The sequence below is a fragment of the Geotrypetes seraphini genome, chromosome 5, assembly GCF_902459505.1.
Source record: "Geotrypetes seraphini chromosome 5, aGeoSer1.1, whole genome shotgun sequence".
In the NCBI taxonomy this organism is placed as follows: Eukaryota; Metazoa; Chordata; class Amphibia; order Gymnophiona; family Dermophiidae; genus Geotrypetes; species Geotrypetes seraphini.
The window spans coordinates 66,696,190-66,712,315 of NC_047088.1; the positions used below are offsets into that span (position 1 = coordinate 66,696,190).

The window sequence follows — 16,126 nt, forward strand, 5'->3', positions numbered from 1 at the left end:
GGAATGAGGCCGGATTGGCCCATCCGTCCTAAAGCTCCGCCTACTGGTGGGGCCTAAGGCGCGTGGGCCAATCAGAATAGGCCCTGGAGCCTTAGGTCCCACCTGGGGGCGCGGCCTGAGGCACATGGGCCAAACCCGACCATGTGTCTCAGGCCGCGCCCCCAGGTGGGACCTAAGGCTCCAGGGCCTATTCTGATTGGCCCACGCGCCTTAGGCCCCACCAGTAGGCGGAGCTTTAGGACGGATGGGCCAATCCGGCCTCATTCCTTCGTTGGCTGCCTGCCGGACAGGCGGGTTTGGCTCCCGTCTGTCCGGCCAACTTCCAAAGGTACGGGGAAGGGGGGTGGGGGGGTCGTGGGGGTCGGCCAGGGGGGTCGCGGGTCGGCTGGGGGGGAGGGGGGTTTGCGTCGAGGGCAGGAGGGCCTGGGATCCCTCCTGCCCGTAATGTAGTGCGGGGTGGGGTTAGGGGGTCGCCGTGGCCAGGAGGATTTGGGCTCCCTCCTGGCCCAATATTGTCGGGGAGTCGGCGGTCCTTCGGGGTGGGGGTGCGAGTGGTCCTGCCGAGGGGGGAGAAGAATCGGACGTCGAGGGGGGGCATCAGGCTTTCAGGATGGGGACAGGACTTCAAGGGGGGACAGGCAGATCTTCAAGGGGGACAGGCAGACCTTCAAGGGGGACAGGACTTCAAGGGGGGACAGGCAGACCTTCAAGGGGGGACAGGCAGACCTTCAAGGGGGGACAGGACTTCAAGGGGGACAGGCACGGAGAGGCGGGGCAGTGCACCGAAAGTCAGGGCGGGTGAACGGTGAGTCGGGGCAACCAGAGGAGAGTCGGGGCAGTGCACCGAAAGTCAGGGTGAGTCGGGGCAACCAGAGGAGAGTCGGGGCAGTGCACCGAAAGTCAGGGTGAGTCGGGGCAACCAGATGAGAGTCGGGGAGGGCGAAAGGAGAGTCGGGGTGGCCAGAGGAGAGTCGGGGAGAGCGAAAGGAGAGTCGGGGTGGCCAGAGGAGAGTCGGGCAGCATGCGCGTTATATGCCTGAGCGCGGTATAGAAAAGTTTTTGTACATATCATCGTGATTTCTGCACGCTATACCCCTGTGCGCGTTTTACAATGGTGCGCGTTATATCCGCGAAAATACGGTAATGCATTTGATTGATCGCCTATTAAAATTACTAAGCGATGTACATAATCTAATACAAGTAGTAAAAGAAAGCTAATATTTAACAAAGTTGATACATATTTACAAACATGACTCAGGAGGAAAAAGAATAAAGTTACATTTTAAGTTGTTGGTAGAAAAACAAAGGTAAAAACAAAAGGAAAAGGGTTATATAAGCCTGAAGCTGAGAGGGGACACGGCCAGGACAAATGTCAGAAAGTTCTGCTTCACACAGCGAGTGGTGAACGCCTGGAACTCTCTCCCGAAAGAGATGGTGGAGGAAACTACCATTCTAGGATTTAAGGGAAAATTGGACACAAATCTTCTTGCAGGACACATTGAGGGATACGAGTGACTAATGTATGCGTCAGGGTACGCCTGGCTGAGCCTCCGCGTGTGCAGATCACCGGACTGGATGGACCCCAGGTCTGATCCGGTGTAGGCATTTCTTATGTTCTTATAGCCCCAGATATTCTTTGCTGGCAAGGAACTTGAAGATGAGTCAATGGTACCTTTATATAGATAGATATAGATATGTATTCTTTTTCTGGGCTATGTACACGCACCAGTATTGAATAGTTGGGGCTAATTTGTTATGTGCTAACCTCTGGGTCTTATGTGGCTGTGACCCATGATTCCTATCCTCCTCCCACCCCCCAGAACATCCAGACACCCGCCAGAATTGGTGGGGATCTAACTGCCTTATCTCTTGTAGTCCAGGGAAAACTTGTAGAAGTGATGCCCACTTGCTCCTAACTGCCTCTTCACAATGGTTGCCATGACCTTTCGCAGCATTTCCTGCCTGCTTAAATTGTTTTGAATATTTCTGGTTCAAAGCCAGCGGCTAAGATTTCTATAGCTTCCCCCTCCTCCCATCCCCCAACACACACCCATTGTCTTCACATTCAAGATTTGGAGAGGGAGAATGAAACCTCTTTGAAGTCTACTGCAACTCTTTTAGAAAATGGTTTACTAAGGTTATTTTCTCATTTTGTATGTAAAGTTCTCTTATATCACCTCCCCAATCGTCACTCAGTCTTGTGCTCGCTCTCTCACTCACTTGAAGACAAGTACATTCTGCACTAATGAAATGAGTAAATACCATACCATACAAATTCTTATATCCCGCAAATGTCAGCTAGGAATCTCTCTGGAAAAGATACATCTTCAAAGTTAGTACATAGCAATGTAGTTGCTCTAACCAGTTAGTACAGACCATGTCCACTCTCTGTCCTAGACACATCCCCTATGTCAAAAAATAAATGCAAAATTACTGCAGGATGCCTCAGCCCACCGTGCAGTATGCCATTTTTTTTCTGCAATGAGCAATCATCAGAGTTTACCACAGCTTTGTAAAAGTTCCCCTTTGTTTGTCAAACTTAAGAGCTTTACCATGTATTATTGAAACAATGCTGTTTCTTCAGTGGTGGTTGTGGTCAATGTAAAACAAAACAAAAACCACCCAACAAAATACAATACTGAGAGACATGATATTGCCAGATTGAAAATTTCTGGGCAACATGGCATCTTGGTATCCAAGGTTTATTGAGACCTGCCTTATCTAGAGTATTATAAGTTCTTTGCCATGTTAAACACAGAGGAAGCAATGAGTGCTGTGAGAAGCTTTCTCTTGTCCATCTGACTTTTTAAATATTATTGACAAAATGGATCAGGAAGCTTTGTTTTACTGTGATGCACATTTTGAACCCCCGACACAGGCTTTTGCCAAAACACAGGCCGTGCCAGGTCCTTCAGTAAATATTGCTTCCTCTGCTTCAGTAAATATTGGCTCCGTTTTGTTCCATCTGCAGCCCACTTCACTGTTTTTTGAATTTGTGTTTCTGTTTCTCTCTAGTCTGCATCGCTAAACTTTCATAGGGTTAATATTCTGCATAAGTTTAACTTGATGGGAGTGGCTCTTACTTAGTTAATTCAGATTGATGTGTCACTGGAGAGTGCCGCTGAATATCAGATCTGACCACCTCGGTACAGTACGGGTTTTGCTGGGGCAGTCTGGTGGCGGAGCTAAGGCAAAGCCAGAAGCTATCAGGTACTGTGGGTATTCAGCATTGGTGCATGGATAAGTATTTGGACAAACTGGACTGGATGAAAGACTGTCCTAAATTGCTCAGCTTGCTATTCAGGCACCAGCGCTGAATATCAGTGGTACCTGGGTAATTTCTGATGGCCACTGATGAACTGGATATTCAGTGCCAGTAGTTGGGTATGGTTCAGCATTGAATTCCAGTTCTAAAGCAGCCTGTCACGGCCAGTGTTCAAAAATGTAAATGCTAACCACCTCAGGCTAAATATTGACCAGTATGTGTTGAAGTGGAAAATAATGTGGATTGCTGAAGCAAGCAATCCCCCATTTCTCTACATCGAAACTAATGATATAATGCTGAATTTTACTAATGCTGAAATACCATTTTTAGAGTTTAAATGTTACAGTTAGAAGCACAAAGATGTGGGGGGTTTTAATTTTTAGTAAAGTAGTGCAAGTGTAAGCACTTTGGAAGTGTCTCCCCAACGGAGATCCAGCACATCAAGATCTATTGATGTGTAATAATCAGCCCCACAGAGACTTTCTCTTACTGCTGATATTTGCTTTACAGGAATTCATCACATCTATATTTTTATTTTTTTGTTCTTTTCTTTTAGCAACCACAGGCATTTACCAACATGTGTCCTGGGTATATTGGGCCAGCAAAGAATGCTTATTCCAAAGGTCTTCAGACAGAAGTGGATATGAATTTTGACTCTAAAGCTTCTGTCATTTCTCAAGTTGGAAAACGGCTGAGTAAGTGATGAGGGTTGTTTGTTGTTTTTCTTTGGTGGGGGTGAGTTGGGAGAAAGTTATAGCAAGAACAAAGAATTCAGCCTCTCTAGTCACTCAGTCAGTCTTGTGCTCCTGTTAAGCCAGTGGAGATCAGCCCCGATCTGATCTGCTGGAGGAGCTGCAGTGTGGGAACAATTCCATGTTCATTTCTCAGGGGTTTCTGCTAGAAAATTCCTGTTCTATACTGAGACACCTAGTGATCACTTGGGTATATGACATGATTATTGCTGTTGTGTATTTTATTTTCTTAGCAAGACTATCATCCTAGCCAAAAGGTACTTTTAGATCTGCAAAGCTTGGCTACTCCATGTCGACTTGAGAAGGATTACTGTGTCTCAGTCACACAGATGCTCATCATATATTACAACCATTCAGTACCAAAATAGACCAAATGTGAATGTGCCTTCTCCCCCATCCGTTCTACCAGAAAAGACAGATGAGGCAGTAAAGTCTTTCTCCATTGCTCAGAATTTTTCTGCATTATGTGCATCTTAATATGCACCAGCAATAAAAAATGTTTCTTGTTTAGATGGAGGTATTCAAATCCAGTCCTTCCATATGAAAGTAAATTAATCCACAACTGAGGCTAATTAATCAGCCTGTTCTCATTGAAATTAGCCCTTCTTTATTCAGCTACATGATCAAACCTTTCAGATTACTAATTTCCAAATGAAAGTGTGTTTATCTTTTTGTTAAGATTAAAAAATGAAATTATGGGGCTTGATTCATCCAGCGGTACTCAGAGTTTTGCTAACCATTGCTGATGTTATGACCAGAAATTCAGTGTCAGGGGATGTTCAGACTTCAACATTGAATTTCTAAGTTTGCAGAGCTAGCCAGTTAAGTACAATATTCTGCAAATAACCAGCTATAGGGCAGTTCATACAGATAGGACTGACTTTTAGCGGTTCTATTTATGCAGTTACCCTAACTGGTTAAGTGCCAACTCTGCCCCCAGAATGCCCCCAAAATAGCTGGGTTTCAGATAGGTGCTAACCAGACATTTTCAGTGGCACTCTTGAAGATGAGTCATTCACTCTAAACAGGCAATTTAACTGGCCATGAGCCATTTCTAGCCATTAAATCACTTTGAATATTGACCCAGTAACCTTTAAACAGGATAATCCCAGTATTTGTGAAACTCTGGAACCAAGTGGTATTCAAAAGCAGTCACAGCCTTAAACCAAGTGTCCCCCTCCAAATTACTGTGAATTGGAAGACCTAGTGTTTTTTGCTGTTGAAATATTGAAATACATGCGAAATGTTTAGTCCATTAGAATTGGATATATGCATACCTACTTTTTGCAATATTTTGTTTATTTCTGTAAGTGTCGAGCAATGAGAGAACAGAAGGAAGAAATTATTAATCAGAAATTAAACAATGGATCATTCCCTAAGCTTTTCAATCAGGCGCCTTTGATTTACATTAAAGAGATTGCCAGAAAAGTCCAAAATGCAAATTTTTGGTGTGCCTTCTGATTGTAGGCTGCCTCTTCACTCTTTCTTTTGAAAGCCCATGTAGTTTTTTTATATCCTTGTTGATGAAACTTTATTTAGAAACAGTAAAGCAGAAAACACAGACAGAAAAATCTAAAATTCATATAGGAGAGTTGCAAGTGTTCTGGAGAGGTTTTCATACTCTTCCTTCATTCTCTTCACAACCCCATTCCCTGTCATGCTGGCTGTCTAGAACATTAGAAGTCATCCCCTGAGAGAGCACACTTCTCTCTATATATGTGTGGGCTGGGCCAGGCAAGGCCACCTTGTGCTGATAATGCTGTGGAAGCCAACTCTTTATATTTGTCATCTACTCTAAAGTCCTTCCATGTGTCCTAATAATGTATGCTATATGCATCTTGTTTCCTCTCTCTGATGTTTAAAATTAGCTTCCACACCTGCAGGCATTCTATCTCAATAAAAGCAGAACAGGGGCTTTTTTATGTTCTCTTTCATGTTTTAGCTGCCTCTAATGAGAAGAGTGTAAATGAGAGTGACATCTGGAGTGTGGAGGAAGTGCCAGAAGGATCAGAATTTGATGACACCTGGGATCCTAGGGAACAGCCAGAGTAAGTGTAATAGAGCAAAGGCTCAGATTGTGACGGATGATTTGGTTAGGCACACAAGTGTGAGAGACAGCCCCACAACCTCTACAACAGGGAAGGCCAAAGTCTCTCAAGGAGAGTCCAAATGACAATGCAGCAGGCTCAAGTATCTCTCCTTCCCCAGGTGAAAGAGGACAGGTTCAGGAGTAACCTAAAGATATACATAGTCACAGAAAGAGTGGTGAATACATGGAACAGCCTTTCAGTGGAGGTAGTGAAGATGAAAATTGTGTCTGAATTTAAGAAAGCTTGGGACAAGCTTTCTCTTATGGAAAGGAAAGGATAGTAGATTGCATGGATGGGCAGACTGGATAGGCCATATGGTCTTTATCTGCCTTCAGTTTTTGATTTTTTCTATTTCTAAAAGTCTCCCTTATAGCACAGAAAAGTCCTAAAGAATTCAGGTAGCCAAGAAACATAGTGCCAGCCATATTGAAACCAGGAGCATGCACAGTAGGTGATGACTGGCACTTGTGCAGCTAGAACTGAGCATAGAGATGAGGCACATGTATAAAGTCAGCAAATCCTGGTATATGAGACTGTTACCAGCTGCACCAAAGAGAGGCAGGTGCATGGCTGGCCCCAGCACAAACACAGGAAATGTAATCATTTTCTCTGCAGAGATATCTTTTCCCCCTATTTAGTAGAGAGGAGCAAAGGGCCATGGGCTTTGCAATCTACACAGCATGACTGATATTGTATGAATTTATGTTCACAAAGATGAATTTTAATTTTAGGCCTCCCCTCCCCCTCCAGGATCTGTTCTTCTTTAGTTCTGAGAAATATTCTTAGACTTCTCTCCTTCTTGTTATTTAGCCACATTTTATAATATTAAAAGTTGAAATGGCTCAGATTTTAAGATTCTGAATTTTGCTGGCATTTGCTGCTTTTTTGACAATAAGCAGAATTAAATCAGGCACACCAATGGGTGATGTCATTTGAAAGCACAAAAAAGTTCTGAACATTCACAACCCTTCCTGCATACAGCTGTCTCGTCAAGCTCTTAGTATTGTTTTTATCTACTCTACTGAATAGACACAAAAAAATCAGTCCTGTTAAGAGGTTTTTCACTTCTCCATGAATCCAATGGTTTTCATTTTCTCCTTTCCAAGAAAGAAAGTTTGTTAGTTAGTGTAGTCTCTGTGGTTCCTTTTATCCTTAGACAGGCAGCATATTCTCACATGTGGTGACATCATCCACGGAGCCCTAGTACGGACAGTGAAAAATGTATCATTTTAAATTTTAGCAAGCTTTTAGACTGTCCGCACCGCGCTTGTGCAAGATCCTTCTCGCCCGAGGTCGTCAGTTTTTTGTTTTCTGCAGAGTGAAGAAGACGTATCTCTTGTTTCTCCGTTGATTTGCCTTCCCGTTTATATATATTTTTTAATAAATTTTTTTCAAGTATTTCAAGTTTCTTCTTTATGTTCTTTAGTTTTCTTTTGAAAAACAGGCAAAGAAGAAAAGTAGAAAGTGCATGTGAAGAGAAGTAGAAATCAAAACTCCATTCAGATGTCTTCTTCATAGAGGCTCAAAAAATCTCTGTAGTTATACCAAACCATGGCATCCTAAAAGAGCTACAGCTTTGTATGTGATAGTTCCCAATAGCCATTCAGACTGTATAAAAAGATGAACATCTATAATAATAAAACCCTAGAGCGCGCATGCGCTCTTGAAAATTCGTGATTCCTGGCACCGTGAGGTGTGCTTCTGTGGCAGTATTCTATTTGACACCTCACGGCGATTTCAGGGGCTGGAGGCGCGCGACTGTGCTCTCTCCCTGCCCGTGTCATCGGCAGAGAACACACCTCCCACCCTCACTCACCACTGCCGCTACCGATCCTCCTCTTCAGAGCAGCCTGCGATCGTGGCCGGCTTTAAAGAACTTCGCAGGCCACTCGGATCGCCGGACTAGATGGACCTAGGTCTGATCCGGTGAGGGCATTTCTTATGTTCTTCAACCTCAGTAGCACGCTCCCTCTGATTCACGGGATCACGTCAGAGGGAACATGCTACCGAGTTGGAGAGCGGCCTGCTAGGTTCGCTAAAGCCGGCCACCACGATCGCAGGCTGCTTTGAAGAGGAGCAGGCCAGAAGACGCTTGGATGGAGGGAGGGTAAGAAGGGGATCAATACTGGGAGCCAGGGGGAGAGGGAAAGGGGGCTGCTTTGGAGGGAGGGGTGTGCTGGGGGGAGACAGAAGGGGCCATGGATAGGGAGAGGGAAAGTGGGCTGCTTTGGGGGGGAGGTGTGCTGGGGACAGACAGCTTTGCTCTGGGGGGGAAGACAGAAAGGGCCATGGAGAGACAGGGAGAGGGAAAGGGGGCTGCTTTTTGGGGAGGGGTGTGCTTGGGGCAAACAGCTTTGCTCTGGGGGGAAGACAGAAGGGGCCATGGAGAGACAGGGAGAGGGAAAGGGGGCTGCTTTGGGGGGAGGGGTGTGCTGGGGGGAGACAGAAGGGGCCATGGAGAGATAGGGAGACGGAAAGGGGGCTGCTTTGGGGGGAGGTGTGCTGGGGACAGACAGCTTTGCTCGGGGGGGGGGGTTTGACAGAAGGATAAAGACAGCGGCCAAGGAGAGAGAGATAAAGAAACACAGACAGACAGACACATCTATTCTAGCACCCGTTAATGTAACGGGCTTAAAGACTAGTAAAGTATAAACATGCAACCAGCACCTGGGTTCAGTAACGTCCAACTTTCCCATTCTTCAGTGGTAGTTGAGTCAGCTATGAAGAAGGTGAGAAAATGCAGTTTGCTAATATGCCACCTTGTTGAAATTCTACCAGTCCAGACATGTGGTATTTAAATAATATCTGGATATTTAGATAGTGAGAGGTGCTAAATATCTGAATACTGCAGTCAGTGTTATTGCAAGCACAGGGGTTCTCGGAATACACTTAGCCAGTCTGTTTTTCATGATATGCACAATGAATATGCAAGAGTTTGATTTGCATGCAGTTGAGGCAGTGCATGTAAATTTATGTCATGCATAGTCTTTGTGGATAGCATAAAAACCTGATATGTTAGGTGTGTCCTGAGGACTGTGTAGAGAAGAAGAGAAGATGAGATATAGAATTCCCATCCTGCCACCTCTGCTATTCCCCCTACCCAACTTCTGTTATTCAAGATGGATACCTTATTTGACTAGTGGTAGGGTCAGCCTTAACTGTTGTTTTTTTAAAGTGACATCTAAACAGGGGGCGTGGCTTGGCAGCACACAAGATGCTGGTGTGATCGCGGCGCTCCTCAATCCCAGGCGGCACGCAGATAATTTTTAAAAGCACGTCGCGGCTTTTTCTGCACCAAAGGATATAGAAAACGTTGTTGAATATGGCAACTACACGGCAAGCAAAATTGGATACTGCTTTCGCAACAGGAGGGTCGGCAAAGCGTCTTAAACAAGATCAGGTTATGCCGTCGAAAGTACCTCTCCCTGCTGATGCTGTTGACGTGCTGGACAGAAATGAAATAATGGCAGAATTTCGGAGCATTAAGCAAATGCTTCAAGATCACACAAGCGGGATTGCTGAGGTAAAGGAAGAAGTCTTGAATATTAACAGGCAGATGGAGGTTGCCAATCAAAGAATGTTGTTATTAGAAAATAAAGTAGAGCAGTTGGAAATTAACGCGATTCAATGTAAAACTGACAGTCGAGATATCAAAGAATTGGAAAAACAACTTGAAGATTATGAGAATCGTGGAAGGAGGAAGAATGTGAAAATAATTGGTCTAGCTGAAAATTTGGAAGGGGGAAATGCTATTCAATTCTTGGAAAACCTTTTACCAAAGTTACTGCAGTTAAATTCAAAACATCCCCTGGAAATAGAACGAACACACAGGATTCCATCTAAACGGTTAGCTAACCAAGTGAAGCCAAGGCCTTTAATCTTCAAGCTCTTATGATTCCAGCAAGCCTTGGAGATTTTGAATTTGGCTAAAGCTGACAGAAACTTAAATTATAAAGGATCAAAGTTGCTATTCTTGCTGGATTTCGCAAAAAACACTGCGACCATACGAAAACAATTTCTCCAGCTAAGACCTCAAATGAAAGAAAAGGGTCTCACACGTGGCTTGTATTATCCTGCAAAAATGAGGGTGACAAGTGGAAACAAGTCCTTATATTTTGAAGATCCGGAAAAATTTAAAGATTTCTTGACAAATTCTGAGCCAATTCTATTTAAATGGTTTTAAGTTAAAAACCTAGAGTTTACAATATTCTTGAGATTTTTGGACAAATTAACTTGAAGAAGAAGAGGAACTTTGAAGAAAGAAAGGAGTAGCATCTGTAATAAGACGGAAAAAGAGAATGGATGAATTTTATCATATTTAACAATCTAAAGATGAGAGGAAGAGAAGAAAGAAAAGGGAAAAAGGGAAGAAAGAGAAAAGGGGGGAAAAAAATAAGAATGAGACATTCAGCAGTATCTCTAGTTTGCTTCATAATGAAAAGATATTTATGTTCTTACATATTAACTTTAGTTAGAATAGTTTATTTTAAATGCATCAGACATGCTTAATAATAAAAGCAAAGGATGAATCTATATGATGAAATTGAATTTAGTAATTTTAATTGAACAATATTTGTTGTTTTATGAATATTTTATTAAATGAAAAGATGGACTAATGTGTTTTGATAAAGTTAGTGGAATTGTAAAAAGGGAAAAAGGAGTTAATATTTCTGCATTTTGGAATGGTCATGATAAAACCTTAAAGGATATATACATGAAAGTTAGAAAATATGAATTATTTAATAGTACTTTAATTCTGATATATGAAGATGTTCTATTGAGAAGATTAACTAAATTTCCACTTATAGAATATTAGAGGGATTAAAGAGAAAAGAAGGAAAGAAAAGGGAAAAATAAGAGAAGGGAAAGAAAAGGAAAGGGAAAGAGGAAAAAAAAAAGAGGAAAGGGGAAAAGGAAACAAATAATAAAAGTTCATATGCTATATTTTGGGTTTATGAATTGTTTAAGAGGAAAGATGATTCTTATCTTTGAATTCAAAGGTTTTATAAATTCTAACTTGAGTTATACTGAATAAGATTTTTCTAACTGCTAAAGTATTTGTTTTAATGTCAAGATTAAGTTGATAGGCAGGTAAACATGAAATAGTTTGACGGAAGTTTAAGGGTTGATTGTGATTGTTGTCTTGATAACAAGGATCATATATATATCTTTTTTTTTTTTTTTTGCAAAAGATAGTAAAATATTTATGTTAATGATAACATGATTTGGTAAACCTGGTTTAATTAGGAAATTTTTTAAATTAGTTTTATGAAGAACTTCTTTACTATAAATAATTGGGACTACATTATTGCAGGGGATATTATTGTGAGATTACTTGATTCATAATGCATTAATGAATAAATCTATTATTTTATATATATTGTAAGAGGAAAGATGTGATAGAATGTTGCCTGGGGGGTATTGTGATTACTAATCCTATGTGTGTTCCAAGGCAATCAATTTATGTGGGGGTTGGGGGAGGGAAGAGGGAGCAGGGTTTTTTCAAAATCAGGGGTGGGAGGATAGGGAATGATGGGATTGAAGAAGATCAATTTAACTTTTCATTGGTTATTATCTGTGAAATGGTGTCTAATCATATCAAATTAAATAAATTTAAATATCATTGTTGGATTATACATTTAGAAATAGATGGAGATTAAGATATTTTCATTGAATGTCAATGGCCTTAACCATCAAATAAAAAGGAAGAAAATGTTAGCTTTCCTAAAACATCAAAACGCTGATTTGTATTTTATTCAATGATCGAATCAAGAAAACTGGAAGGGGGTTGGGTTCGCCAAAATTATTTTGCCCCTGCAGTTGGCAAGAAAGCTGGAGTTGCTATATTAATAAATAAAAAATGTACAGCTAATTTTCAGATGATTGATTCGGATCCTTTGGGTAGGTGGATACATGTAAAAATGAGCATGGGAAATACTACCCTGGAATTGTTCAATGTGTATGCCCCAAATACGAATCAAATGGAATTTTTTAAGAATCTACAACAATTACTACTCCCACTGGCTACTTCTAATTTAATAGTGGCTGGAGATTTCAATGCTGTAATGGATCCATTAATGGATAAAAATCCAAGTAAAATTATGAAGTCACTAGGGTTAGATAATTTGGCATAATCTTGTAATTTAATAGATATATGGTGTATACTTCATTTTAATGATCGGGAATTTTCCTTTTGTTCACAGGTCCATAATTCTTTTTCAAGAATAGACTATATTTTTGTCTGAAATCAAATAGTTCAGCGAGTGACAAAAGCCACCATAGATCCTATCATTTTATCTGATCATGGTGGAGTATGGATTGATTTTCAGGTGGATAATCAAGATTATTGTCAGTCTGTTTGGAGATTTGATAATACTTTGATTGCGGATTCAAATTTCCTTGAAGAATTTAAATTAAAAATGATTGAATTCTTTCAATTTAATACTTCAGAAGATATTAATATAGAAACATTATGGGACGCATTTAAGGCTACCAGGAGAGGTAATATTATTTCATATTCGGCATATATTAGAAAACAACTTAAACAATTTTATAATTTGGAAAAAGAAATTAAACATTTGGAAAATAAATTAGTTGACAAATGGGAGCAAAATACCTTACAGGCTTTATTAAAAGCAAAATGCAAATATAATGAGAGATCTTCTAAGTTCGTAAGGAAAGATTTGTTTTCCCAACAAACTCAGTATTATGGAAATTCAAATAAGGCGGGCAGATTATTGGCAAATTATCTTAAAGTAAAGAAAAGAAGAACAAAAATTATTGCAATAAAAGATGAAAATGGAGAGACACATACTAAAATTGAAAATATTTTAAGTCCATTTCTAAATTTTTATAAAGACCTATATTCTTCTGAGCCTTATGGGGATAGGGAAAAGGATGGTTTAGAATTTTTGAATCTAGTTATTGGACCGAAGGTTCCTGAACATATAAAAAGAAGTTTAGAGGAGCCTATATCACTAAAAGAATTAGAAACGGCATTGAAGTCTCTTAGAGTTGGATCCACTCCAGGTGGTGATAGTTTCACAGTAGAGTTTTATAAATCATTTCAAAGTACCCTATTACCTTATTTATTAAATTTATATCAGTTTCAACTGACTAAAGGTTGTATTACAGGTACTATGGCAGAATCATTAACAATTGTTTTGCCAAAGCCAAACAAAGATCCCACTTTGGTTTCAAACTACAGGCCTATCTCGTTAATCAATGTTGCTGGAAAACTTTTAGCTAAGATATTGGCTTAACGATTGGCTAAGGCTCTCCCTTTTATTATTGATACGCACCAAACAGGATTTGTTGCTAAGAGACATTCTTCCAACAATACTAGATTGGCTTTTCATATGTTAAATTTAACAAAAGCCATGAATGATCCGGCTTTCTCTGTCTCTTTAGATGCGGAGAAAGCCTTTGATCAAGTTGAATGAACTTTCATGTATCAGGCATTATATTGGTTTGGTATAGGTTCAGGATTTATACAAATGATTCAGATGTTGTATAGCTCCCCTGCTGCAAGATTACACACCAATAATAATTTTTCAGAGCGTTTTAATTTGCAGAGGGGGGTTAGACAAGGCTGTCCCTTATCTCCTTTGCTTTTTGATATTGTTTTAGAACCCTTGTTATTAGCCATTCAACAAGCAAAGGGGATACAAGGTATTCCTCATACAGATTGGGAATATAAAATCTCTGCATATGCAGATGATATACTGCTTTATTTGATGAATCCAGAAACTATCATTCCATGCTTGCTTAAGTTGATAGAGAAATTTGGAAAATTTTCAGGATATAAGATAAATTGGAGCAAGTCAGAAATTCTTCCACTTAATGTGCATTGTACTAAAGGCTTATTTGATTCATTCTCATTTGTATGGAAGGAAGATGGATTAAAGTATTTAGGTATTAGAATAAAAAACACACTAGAAGACACAATGAAAGAGAATGAACATTTTTTTATTAAAAAAAGTAACAAATGTGTGAGCAATGGAATCCTTTACATCTTTCTTGATGGGAGAGAGTCCAAACTATTAAAATGATGATATTACCTGTGGTTTGTTATCAAATGAATATGATACCGGTTTTTTTTTCAGGGGTCCTTTTATAAAAAGTAAATGGTATTCTTACACAATTTGTTTGGCTGGGTAAAATGCCTAGAATTGCCTTAGTATCTTTACAAAAATCAAGTGCGGAGGGTGGGGTAAATTTTCCAAACTTTTATAGGTATCATCAAGCCTGTATTTTACGCCAGGGTATGTACTGGTCCTCCCAGAGCTCATGGAAAATATCCCAGATTGGTTGTATTTGGAGTGGCGACTCATGTTTCATATAAACTTATCTCATGTTCTTAGTATTAAAATGCCTAGGAAATATAAAGAATAGAATATTGATGGATACATGGAAAACTTTGCGTTATATCAGCAATTTAAGTCCAAACCCAATACATAAATCAACAAATCAATCTTTATGGCTAAACTCCAAGATTCAAATTGGCGGTTTTAAAATCGTATGGAAGCATTGGATTATTGCAGGTATACGGACTTTAGGTAATGTTATTTTAAATGGTAAACTGCTTGATTTTTCACAGCTGCAACATAAATATGGTCTAAATAAATCACAAAGTTTTAAATGGTTGCAGCTGAAGCAGGCTATTCAGGAGGGGTTCCCTGAATGGAAAAATCTTAACATTCGGTATAGTCTGGAATTCTTATGCTTTCAAGCTGATTTCTTGGGACACCAGGCTGCACAGTGGTATAAATTGATATCTGGATTTATGAATAAAAAACCAAAGACTGGTCTTAGAGACATTTGGAGCATTGAGATTAAGCATCAAATTTCTGCATCTCAATGGCCACGAATTTGGTGTTGGAGAATGAGATGTACAGTGTCTGCATCTGAGACAAACCTGGTTCTTTTTGTTACATAGAGCATTTTGGACCCCAATTAGATTACAAAAATTGGATAGCTCTAAGTCTAATAGATGCTGACATTATAATCTGGAAGCAGGGACTTTAGATCATTTATTATACTTTTGTCCCTGTATCATGGCCTTTTGGAAATCAAATTCTTTATTAGAAAACCATATAGCTCTATCATATGATACAATCCTATTTGGGATGTCAATGAGAATAAAAAGTCAAATTTCATCAAATAATAATAAACTTTTATTAATAATGACAAGAGTTGCCATTCAACATATCACCAGAAATTGGAAAAATTACACAAGACTTAATTACACCTTCTGGTGGAATTCATTATGCCATATATACAAAATGGAAAGAACAATTGCTATACAAAAGGGAAATTATAATAACTTTAAGAAGATTTGGGGGCCATTGACAATTTATTGTAATGATTAGACGTCATTGAAAGTATAATTATAATTAGGGAAGAGGGGTGGTATATAGTTATAATATAGATTTAATCAATATCTATGAATTTAGCACATGTATGTTAATTCTTGATTATAATATCTGTGAAAAGGGTGGGTGGGGAGGGAGATAATTTATATATTTAAGATGATAATAGAAAGAATTTCAAGTGATGTGTATGATTCAATTGATGTAATATTGTGTACTTGATGGAAGATGAAAAATGAATAAAGAATTGGAAAAAAAAAAATAAAGTGACATCTAAAAGCAACTAACCTCTTGGGCTTCATTAAAGGAATATGACATCAAAAGCAGAAACTTTTCATTGAGAGAACACCAGCCTTGTCTAGGTAAAATAACTGTCAAATAAATCAGTTAGAAACTCTGAAATATACAGTATCTTTTAATGTGGCTTTCAGGTCAGTCTGTGTCTTACATTAGTTTTGTACCCAATGTACTTCTCTTCCTTTGTTCAAGATCATTCTGCCCGTTGTTCTTGCATTATTCCTGTGCTCAATATATTTATACCTCATTATACATGCATTATTCTTCTGCATAGTGTACTTCACATCTTTTATGTAATTGCCTTGTGCCTTACCCTGGGAAAAGGTGGACTATCAAATGAACATAAATAAA

The 16,126-nt window shown here is 39.6% G+C and overlaps 1 protein-coding gene across 1 annotated transcript in view; it reads left to right on the forward strand.

Moving 5' to 3' along the window:
* DNAAF6 (dynein axonemal assembly factor 6) overlaps positions 1–16,126 on the forward strand; it is a 56,298-nt gene that overhangs the window by 12,070 nt on the left and 28,102 nt on the right. The window contains exons 3-4 of the mRNA XM_033947226.1: positions 3,822–3,960; positions 5,960–6,065. Of these exons, the coding sequence (XP_033803117.1) occupies positions 3,822–3,960; positions 5,960–6,065 (245 nt within the window). The remainder of the gene's footprint in view (positions 1–3,821; positions 3,961–5,959; positions 6,066–16,126) is intronic.